The sequence below is a fragment of the Nicotiana tabacum genome, chromosome 4 (assembly GCF_000715075.1).
Source record: "Nicotiana tabacum cultivar K326 chromosome 4, ASM71507v2, whole genome shotgun sequence".
Lineage (NCBI taxonomy): Eukaryota > Viridiplantae > Streptophyta > Magnoliopsida > Solanales > Solanaceae > Nicotiana > Nicotiana tabacum.
This window is the reverse complement of record NC_134083.1, coordinates 147,466,320-147,477,754: the sequence shown is the minus strand read 5'-3', so window position 1 is coordinate 147,477,754 and position 11,435 is coordinate 147,466,320. Positions and strand designations below refer to the sequence as shown.

The following is an 11,435-nucleotide window of genomic DNA, read 5'->3' as shown; positions in this document are numbered from 1 at the left end:
AATTAAATTCTTGAAAAAATAAAGTCCTGAAAATGTTGGATAAAACATCTTTAAATTGAAGTTGACTTTAAAGTCATTGCTCAATGTTTGGGTAAAACATGGAAAGCGGTGTTAACCAATTTCATGAGCAAAAATTGTTGTCTTGTCACTTGAACTCCCATGTCACATTTATCCATCCAGCTACATTGTTTTCTTATGGTGTTTTTGGTACAAAAGAAAATAAGTGATTTTCTTACTTATTTTTTTTGGTGTGTTTGGTTAGATAGCAAAAAATATTTTTCTAAAAAATATATAATTTAGGTAAATACTACGAAGACAAAATGTGTTAGGGTAGGGAAAGTGGCAGTCAGGATGGCGAGGGTAGGAGTGCGTCTGGCAAGGATAGAAGTTGGTTGAGGGGCAGGAGTGGGGGTGGCAGGGGGTGGAAAGTGGTGTTAACCAATTTCATGAGCAAAAGAAGAGCAAAAATTGTTGTCGTCACTTGAACTCCCATGTCACATTTATCCATCCAGCTACATTGTTTTCTTATGGTATTTTTGGTACTGACGAAAAATAAGTGATTTTCTTATTTATTTTTTTTGGTGTGTTTGGTTAGGTAGCAGAGAATATTTTTCTAAAAAATATATAATTTAGATACACACTATGAAAAATGTGTTAGGGTAGGAAAAGTGGCAGACAGGATGGCGAGGGTAAAGGTGCGAGTGGCAAGGGTAGGGGTGCGTCTGGCAAGGGTAGAAGTTGGTTGAGGGGCAGGAGTGAGGGTGGCAGAGGGGTGGCGTAGGATAGCGAGGGAGGTAGGGGTGGAGAATAGGACAGGGAAGGTCAAAAAATAATTTTAGAAAATATTCTCCTTTTAGTAGGAAGTTAGAGAAAAATGAGTTCATTATTAAAATATTTTTCAAAACATTTAAGTCAATCTTCGTACCAAACACACCCTTAAATAGCAATAATTCTGAATAACACAGCTTTGTATAATAACCTTATCAAGAATACTTTTTCGTGTCACGCCAAGCACACTGCAAACGCCACCTCTTGAAAATTGATATGTTCCCTACTAATAACCAAACAATCGAAACCATTAAAACATTATGTGGATTACTAATATTCTTTCTCCCAACTATTACATGCACCCTTTTTGATTTTTCAGTATATCAATATTATTTAACTTGAGTATTAACCATTCACATTAATCATCAAGACAAGTAAATCCCTTATGTTGATAGAACAAAGAAATCAATAGAGTATCTTCAAAAGTGCATAAATAAAAAACGATCTAATAAAGAAAGCAACAAGAAACCAGAAAATCTTAAGCTTTAACATGGGTAGGCTCTTATTGCAACCAGATGCACAAGAGAATGTAAACAAAATTCATGAGCTTAACTTATCTTTGGCAAAGCTCCTCCATCAAAATCCTACTTCATTTCATTTTCCCCAGTTTCCCTTCTTGCCGGCTGCCGCCGAAGCCTTCCCTGAGCCCTTTCCTGTTTGTTTACCCTTTTTCCCTTTGCCCTGCTGCTTCTTCCTGTTCATTCCATGCTTTCTAGCATCTTTTTTCATTCGTGGATCAACAAGGACTTTCCCCTTGCCAACCTTAACCTGAACACCCTTCTTTGCCACCACATATTCCCTTTCTGGTTTTTTTGGTGTTACCGCCTTTTTGTATAGCTGTTCAATCATTTTTCTCTTTGAACGATCATTAATATCAGCTTGGTCTGATATTGAGTTAGCTTTCTTCCGAACCTTCTCTAGCTTTCTATGCGCTGCCCGTTTCTTACGAGCTTTGGCTTCTGCTACCTTCTTTGCAGGCCGAGCATCAATTGCTTTGAATTGAGCTTTCATTGCAGCAATCTCCTCTTTTGTCACGGGTTTCTCTGGCTGGCGATGTCTCATTTCCTCATCAAGGAACCACTTCGGCAACCCCTCATCATGAAACATATATCTGTTGTAACCATCATCAATCATATCTTCCCTAGGCCTTTTCCTCAGCATCCTCTTCGCTGTAGCTAATATTTCAGCTTTTTTGTCAATATCGTCATCTGATTCATCGGATGACGAGTCACTTGAATCAGTAGCAGGAGCAGGAACAATCTCAAAATCCTCTTCTGTCTTGGATGCTGAGACTTGTAAACTGCCATTTGTTTTCCTTGTGAGATCCTTAGTTTCTCCCTGCTGTTTATCATTTGTCAGCTCTTTAGATTTTGGGGCTTTCTTCGCCCCTCCATCTATTTGCATCTCATCTTCACTATCATACTTGTCCAGGATATCTTGCTCTTCCGCTTCATCAAAAACATCTTGCGTAAACCACTTTTTCACAATCTCCTCCTGAGGAGGTGGTGCATCCTCGAGGGGTACGACAAGAGGGTTGACTTCATTATCTTCCTTGTCACTGTCAGAGTCTGGAGCAGAATGAGTCACGCTATCATCATTGCCGTCCTGGAAAAGAAAGAGCAGCACTACCATTAATGCAAAGAAAGAAATAAAAGAAGAAAAAACTTTGGAGAATCTAGTAGAAGGCATGTGAAGAAGCCAAACATTTTTTTTAGATGACTTAGTAAGGCTCTATTTGGAAAGTTTAGGATAAGGGCCAAATTGATTCAGTCCTGCTTTGTAATCTAGTTTTAGGTCAATCTAGATTTAGTTTAATCAATGCGGAAATGATTGGTAAAAACTGGATCTTAACTAAGATTTCGTAAATTCTAATTTAGCAAATTTACAAATCTCAGTTGATTTATATTTGAAATTGGCGTGCCACTAATAAATTGTTGTAATATATAAAAAATATATGTGAATCGTAAAAATTAATGATTTATCAAGTATATAGGAAGGAAATTAAGCTTGTGTTTAGTATTCCCTGGGACACACACAATCCAGATTTGGCGTCTTTTACAAATAAAGGTTGATCCAGAAAAACAGGTCTACACCAAACTCGGGAAAGCATGTACAAGTTAGCTCCCACTAAATCCGAGATCCAGAGCTTCATCATACAAGTACTAAAAGAATGACATCAATCGAATTTCTAAGCAGGTACTTATTGAAGGAAAAAGAGAAACTCACCCCCATAACAAAAAGAAAGAGGAAAAGAACAAAGGCGGATATGCAGATAAGAATTTTATAGTGCAACTTAAACCTAAGTACAACCTGCAGGAGTGGACCATCCTTCAAGTACGCTTGTTTGGTTCGCTTTCTCTGCTTTGATTTTCCTTCCACTCTACCCAAATACCGTTCGTAAGCCTCATCAAACAATGCCTCTATATTTTCATCATGTCTGAAAATGAAGAAAATAACATGCAGCTTCAGAAGTGTACAAGCAACAATCAATTTTAGAAGCAGATGTCCACAAAACTGGCCATAATACCTTCTGCGTTCATCTTCAGAGTCCAGATCACTGGAGGAATGCTCCTCGGCTTCCTCATCACTTCCATCATTTCCGTCGCTTACCTCAGTAGTTCCTTTGTCATTTTCACTGTTATCAACAGCTACGAGATCTTTCTTTCCCTGAAATGTTTTTTCAAATATACATGAATCATATTATTAACAAATTTGTAGCAGACTCCAAAATAGCAGTAAAAATGATTTAAATTGGTGGCGATTACACCATAAGTACATGCCGAAACAAAATTAACTCTCAACTCGCATCACTGAGCACTCAATCCCTTCAAAATTTCATCTATTTCATCTCCATTTCAACCAAAAACACAAAAATGGAGCCATCCTTGACCACTTTTGCATAGCCTCCAAACTGTGTCTATCAACTTTTCATCATTTCTATCAGTGTTTTAGGAAGAACCCACTGAACATTAAGCAAAAAAATATATTAATGTCCACAACTCCATAAATGTGGTCTACATCCTCATGTCTTTTATATATCTCCTCCTCAAATTATCTGCTTTCAAATAGCATCCCACTTGATGCACCCAAAAAAGAAAACCCGCCTTCAACCGGATCAACTTCCAGGAAAACCATTTTCTCTGTAAAGGCTGCATCCAGTACACTAGTACAAACGACAGAACAAGGAAACTGAAGTGTGAACATACCTTGATGGAAGATAGAGAAAACAAATCCTGATCACCATAACCATCCTCTGTTGCATCTACTTGAATCCCAAGTGCCTTGCGTGCTTTCTCCTGCCATCAGAAGAATTAAAGGAAAATAAATATCAGCAAAATAGCTCCCAAGTGACTTAGATAAGAAACAGAAGCTGGTAGAGGGTACATATCAATTCAAGAAACTGTCCCAGGGCTTTGGTCTAGTGATAAGAGCACAACAAGCAATGTATGGATTAGGCGGATGTCATGGGTTCGAGTTTCAAACCGTACACCGCTAGTCTCGGAGATTTCTCGGTTATCAAAAAAAGTACAAGAAACGCCTAGTAATTATCAAGACTTTCAACCAAATAATAATTGGTACCAAGATCTCTCTTTCCAGAGTGCCTAGGTGTAAATTCTAGTAATTGATAGACAGGCAATCAAATAAGTATTAAACCTGCTCTGAACTGCAACTTTTCCCTGGCTCTAGTTCGACTAATAGCTAAAATACCCTGATGAGAATCAGCTTAAGTGTGCATTCAGAAGATGGAGGAGCCACCATAAGCTTTTTCAAACAAAGGAAAGGCATGGAAGCCACTTGCTTTCATAAGGGAAAAGCACGGAATGTCACAATTCGGGTCACTTGTTCGCTCTATTAATTCTTCAAAGCTCAACAGAATAATCACTCCCACATGCTGTCTTATGGCAAACATTCTTAAATTTGTGTAAACAACGGCAAACCAAAATAGAAATTGAAAGAGACTTGGTGGAGCATATGCATAAACCTTGGCCCGTCTTTTTGCTTGAAGTTTCTTCTCTTTTTTCTGCCTTCTCTCCACGATATTGGTTCTCTCCTCTATTTCATTAAGAACTCGTTCATCTTCATCTTCATCTTCTTTGTTCTCACTTTCAACAACAGCTGTTGGGGTCTTAATTTTTTCAGGAGATAAAGCTTTTCTTATCTGCATACGCCACCTTAGCAAAGCAAGATTTGGATTCAATAGATTATAAGAAAAGTATAAGGCACAAGAATAAGAACAAAGGATAATGTAATTAAATTTACTCAAGAACTTTGAGCATCTGTAAACAAATAGGTTCTCAGAAGGTTTCTGTTTCATACTTTAAGAGATGCTTGAAGTCTTGCTTTGCAAGAAGACACAAATCATCACATAGAGCTTTAACCTGGCACAAACATAAGGGTAAGGCTGATGATAGCAAGCAACTATGCCATCTAGCAACAGGCTACAATAGGTCACATGAAATATACCTCCTCTGTTGTAAGAGCATGATCTCTAATGGGCAAACAAGCAGGATCATCAAAGCTCATTGAAGTAAATGAACCAAGGATATGAACAGGGTTATCAGACCAAACAAAATCTGCAACTGAGCAAACCTTCCTTAAAATTGTGGCTCCATCTTCATACCTGCAAGGTTCATTTTATACACAAGTCATATAGAGGTATTAGGCTAAACTCAAACGTCTGAAAATAGAATGAAGAAATCAATTATATCAAATCTTCACCGCACAGATTTAGCTCTAAGAATGACAAACCCAGTAAACTGAATCAAAGATAACATCAATCATTAGAAATTCAAATTTCAAAGTGAGAAGCATTGGAACGACACCATCTATTAATAAAGTGCATAATAAAAAGATAAGTCCCAGACAGTTTCACATGTGCCCCAACAATTATAGGTTCCAAACATATTAGTAGAAGTTGAGGGTGGAAACTTTTAGTGGAGCAAACCAAGCAACCTATGAATTTGAAGACAAGTTATGCTGGGATTAGTTATACTGAGATTAGTTATCCTAGTATTATTTCTTATTGACCGTTTGGTATGTTGTATTAATCCTGGGGATTGTCAATTTTACTGCTTTATCCTGGGTTTACTATTACGCCCCTTGGCATGTATAAGTTATCCCGGTACTATTTTTTTATCCTGGGATAACTTATCCCAGGATTAGTAACCAAACAAGGGATAAGGCGATACCTAATTTTTATCTCAGGATTATGTTCGCTTATCCATCATACCAAACGACCCCCTTACTACATGCAAAGAAAGAGGCAGGAAGTGAAATCTTCAGCATCACATCGAGAAACATAGAATCAGTCATAATCCACTGTCCTGGGAGACAGATTAAGGAAGTAGGTCAAGCATTAGGAAGAATGAAGAAGCAGTCTGTTCATAAATTGAAGGTTTTGGGGAATCCAAAGGCAGCAGCACTACTGAGATGCCTCAGACTCCCAGAACCAAAAATCCTTCAATGGCAAAAGCCAAAGCCTCTCTCTCTCTCTCTCTCTCTCTCTCTCTCTCTCTCTCTCTCTAACTCCTGCCTGGAATCACGGCCTATTGTCAGATGTTTGCTTTTCACTTTGCTAAAACTTGCTCCACAAAAATCTCAAAAGAATTCAAATACCCATGTGAGGAAACCGAAAAGAAAAAGGAAAAAGCAACTTATTTTTCAGAATCTGTTTCTAACTTATATGCGTATATAAATATACACGTCACTGCATCTGTTCAAATGAGTGGCACCTATTATCACAATTTGACACATAAAGCTGTGATCAATGCACACTTGTTGCTGGAAACGAACCCGGTTTCAGCTTCTTCTCATAATACAAGCTTGTACAAGAAGCAGGTCAAGCATTCTCCTAGGATATTACATCTGATCATCTAGTGAATTGTTTGTTTATCAAAAAAGACGAACAGGTCATCCGTTTCACTTCATCATTTCTAGAAGGCCAGATTCTGGAAATATTTAAAGCAGATTGGTTCATTTTACAAAGTTCAGTGTCCCAAAAACCTATGCACAAATACCAAGTTTTGTAGTTTGATTATAGTCAATGGAATGTCCTGTTCTTTCTCATGGACTAGACACAACAATTCAAATGCATAAATACACTGCAAAATAGGATATACCCATCACGATGTCTCTTCTGCTTCGTCCCCCTGAGTACGTCAATCACCTGATCAGGCACACACAAGAAGATCAATTGGATTATAGGAGCGTCTATATGAAATGGGAAAGGAGAGTGTGTGCACCTAGCATGCAAATGAGAGAAAAAGGGGACGAAGGGGGAAGAGAGCATGACAGAGGACCATAATCAAAAGCTTTTCCTGTACCTTGGGCGGTTCTTGACCTCCTTGAAAGAGGTGCTTTACATCAAGAAGTCGTGGATCAATCTTTGCAGGAGCTTTATATTTTAAACCTATAATATAAATTTCTGCAGATGCTGAACGACTTGCCAGAGGTTTGTCCACCTCAACCTTCTCAAAAAGCTGTCGATAAAATTCAAAAGTGATGGATCATTTGATCTTTGTCTACTTGAAAAAGAAACTGGGTATAGAAGTGGAAAATTACCTGTCTTAGACAGTAAAGAACTGCGTTATAATCTTGAGATCTGAAAATCTAAAAGAGGAGATCTTATCAGTCTACTTGACAACTCCGCTTGTATGAGCATGAAAAGAAGCAGTTTCATCACAAGATCTCAATATTCAAATTGGGTGGCAGCACATGCTGGCATGTCACTTTCTACTTGCATCAGAATCGATAGAATGATGAATAAAATCACAAGTGCATGCTCGAGATTCGCAAATACCAAATATTACATGATCATCGCTTCCCACCAAGGAAATGGGGAAAAAAGAACACATGCACATGAACAGAAAAGGATGAACCTAAAAATGCCAATGATCCGATATTCATTCTGGAGAACGGAAATGCACTTAAATATCCTCAAGGAGAAAATAAAAGCCACAAGCACATACCAAGAGTAGTGTTAACCTAAGATGCAGAGAACTCTGGCACAAGACGTAATCAACAATGGAAGAAAGTAAAAGTAAGAGAACCCGCAGAATACAGCCAAATACATTGTTGGCCATCAGAGCTGCACTCGACCAATCAAAGAATGTTCATTGACAAAAACAATGAAGAAATTACACATCAAGAAAAAGGTCACTGAAAGAACATATGACATTGATCAACAAAATTTAGGAAGATTGGGGGCTCCACAACCCTCACTAACCATAACGGAATTCTTCCTTGATTTTATGATAGAGCATATCTCTAGCTCGATTAGACCTGAGGGAATCTACAGAATGGCTACCTGGGGCATAAAACCAAAATCTGCCAAGTTTCTTGGATAAAAGAGGCGACATGAGCATTAAATTGGAATTTGAACAGTCCTAGAAAGATCATCATTTCTACAGGAGATGATGCTCAAAAATACCTCGGAATGCACAAGCGCTGACACAAATGCATTCCACTTATTTTTATTATGTAGAGGGGGGGGGGGGGGCATATCAAAAGTAAGGAAATAATTTCTTTTCTAGTTAAGAATGGTAACATAAAACTAAGGAAAGATTATTTACTTGCAAGACATATAATTTGCAGTACTCTTTACAAGGGCAGGAAAGCGTGATCTAGAGGACCCTCCGCTCCAACCATGAGTTTAGGGATTTACCAAGGCAGTAAAAGCAAAAGCGCCAGGCAGGGTTTGCCATATGAGAGAAAATCAAAGATTAATTACCAACATTGACAAAATGAATTTCCAAGTTTTTGCTACTTGTGCCAGCCAAATTGGCTGGGCTAAAGATAGTTAAAATTCCAACAGTACAGATCAAGGATTATCCTATCTCAAAAATGACAAGTCATATACTATTAGAGCTTTCTAGTATTACTCCAAAAGAGTTATATAGACACAAATAACAATGGAAAAAGACCAGTAACAAGTTTTCATAAAAACAACAGATATTCATAAACTAATTAAAAAACTCATCAGCAAAGATTCGGGCTTTTATCCCATATGGTAAAATCCCAAGCTCATAGTTGGAGATAAGTGGTCCGTTCCATTAGGCTATTCTTCATCAATATTCATAATAACATCATTTACATAACAAGCAAAAAGATTCAATTTTTTGGGGGAGAACTTTAGTAATAAAAGAGCTTTCTAGTATTGCTCTAAAAGAGTAATATCGACACAAATAACAAGGGGAAAAAGACCAGTAACCATTTACATACCAACAACAACAACAGATATTCATAAACTCATCAACAAAGATTCGGGCTTTTTTCACATATGCAAAATCCCCAAGCTCATAGTCGGAGCCAAAGGGTCCGTTCCATTAGGCTATTCCTCACCAGCGTTAGGGCAGTTTTTAACATAGATGAAGCAAAATATACATAATAACATCATCAAGCCAGCATTTGGATACATAACAAGCAAAAAGATTCATACCTTAGTAATAAAAGTGCCTTTAGGAGCCAACAATTCAGTAGCAAGCTTAACAGAATCAATAACCAAAGAATTCTGACTAGTAGCTTCTTTAGCCCAAGCACCACCGACATTAGGAGACCCATCATGAAGTACCAAATCAAAAGCTCTACGTCCATTTTCAGCCATTATTCTTTTAATAGTCGCACGACACTTAGGGGTCGTAATATCCTCTTGAATACATATACCACCACGAAGTGGTTTAATTGGGACTAAATCAACGCCAAGAACAAGACTTCCAACGGGAACATGCTTTAAAGCGACTTGCATCCAACCACCTGGCGCTGCACAAAGATCGAGCACTGCGGAAGATGAACGGAGAAAGGAAAATTTGGAATCGAGTTGGACTAATTTCCATGCTGCTCTTGAACGGTAACCGTGATCTCTGGCTAAGTGGTAGTACTTGTCCAAACGATGCTTTCCTTTCACTTTTCCCATTTGAAGACAGGAAATCTGCTCTCTGTTTCTCTGTTCTCTGTATGTGGGATTCGGGGTTTTGAGAGTTGCTAGGGTTTTGGCGCTGGGAATTTATAGTATTTTCTTTTTGTATACCTTTCTCCCACGTGCTGCTCACGTGACAAAACCTAAAGTTCAATTTGGGAAAAGAGGTCCATGTCAGTTGCAGGTGCAATGATGGCCAATTTTTTGAAGCTTGTTACTCTTTTCTATGACCAAAATAAGTGTCCATTTATATAATTAAGAAATAATTAATATTATTTTTTTAAAAATTTGTCCTTATTTATATATTAAATGTGTCAAGGTAACAATTAATTAAGGTTAATTTAGTAAATATATCTTTTTCTCTAGGAGTTCATATTTTCTTAATGGGTGTGCTAAATATAAAATTGTTACTTATTTTGGACCGGAGTGAGTACCAAATATAGCTCAAAGTAACAATATAAAAATAGATAAAAGATGTAGAAAGGAAAAGGGAGATTTCTTATTCTTCAAGTGTTCCCAAGTATATGCTTACGGAGGTGTGAGAGTTAGAATTTAAGTATTTGAGTAATGGGAGTTATTGAGATAATGGAGAAGAGTAGTTAGTATTACCCCTTTAGGAGTTATAGACATCCACCATAATATAATATTTCATAACGTCCCCCCTTAGATGTCTAAAGATAATGTGTCTCCTTAAAATTTTACTAGGAAAAAACCATGTAAAAAAAAATCCTAGTGAAGAAAAAAGTGCACACATCTAGTAATACGCATTGCTTGTTGCCTCATTAAAAACCTTGCCATGAAAACCCAGTGAAAAACTTTAGCTAAAAAAAAAAAAGAGTACAACGCATATTTAGCTCTCCCTGATAAAAATATCACTTTATTTCTCGGAGATGATGCATTTCAATTTTGTATTTCAACTTCTCAAACGTTGAGGTTGGCAATGCCTTGCTGAACAGGTCAGTCAAATTATTACTTGAATGAATTTATTGAAAATCTATTTCAACATTCTGCTGAAGATTGTGTCTGATAAAGAACTTTGGTGAAATATCCTTTATTTTATTACTTCGATATATTCTTCTTTCAGTTGAGCTATGCAAACATCATTGTCTTTGATATTATTGAAATTTTCTATTCAAAGAAAAAACATACATCTCTTTCATATGCAAATAGATTATTTTAAGAATAAATTTTTGGTAATGTTCTACATTTGCATAACCAACCTTGACAATATTTGTTTGGATAAATAAATCTTTGTCAATGATCTCTTTATTCAATATAATACTAATCGTAATTCAGTATATGCATAAAGAAGTAAATTTAAAACTTACTATCATAATATTATACTCATGATTCTAGCAAGAAGCATAAGTGCACCAATTGCACTAAGATACAAAAATAAATCATATATGTCATATAAAAATTGTTGAAGCTTTTATTTAACAATTTTTCTTGTGAACCTTTATTTGCTTTAGAATAATTTAAATCCTTCAAGGATTTTCACTAGATGCATATCAAGTTTTTCATGTATTCCCAGATTAAAACTTAAAAATAATTTCATCCACCACGGGAGAATATGTCTCCATATAACTAATGCCAGGATGTTTGCGAAAAATCTTGTGCCACAAGTCGTCTTTAAGTCTATCGACTTGATGTTTTCATTTCACTTTTTGTACAAGAACATATTTGTACCTCC

At 36.8% G+C, this 11,435-nt stretch overlaps 1 protein-coding gene across 1 annotated transcript; it reads right to left on the bottom strand.

Moving 5' to 3' along the window:
- Positions 1–1,157: 1,157 nt before the first annotated feature.
- LOC107803210 (uncharacterized) lies at positions 1,158–9,819 on the bottom strand. Its single transcript, XM_016626851.2, has 11 exons — positions 9,266–9,819; positions 7,390–7,437; positions 7,152–7,307; positions 6,948–6,994; positions 5,293–5,449; positions 5,146–5,207; positions 4,811–5,000; positions 4,035–4,124; positions 3,356–3,495; positions 3,139–3,265; positions 1,158–2,433 (listed from the first exon to the last, which is right to left on the bottom strand). The coding sequence occupies exons 1-11, from the start codon at positions 9,737–9,739 to the stop codon at positions 1,423–1,425; spliced, it is 2,502 nt and encodes an 833-aa protein (XP_016482337.1). The 5' UTR covers positions 9,740–9,819; the 3' UTR covers positions 1,158–1,422.
- Positions 9,820–11,435: the final 1,616 nt, after the last annotated feature.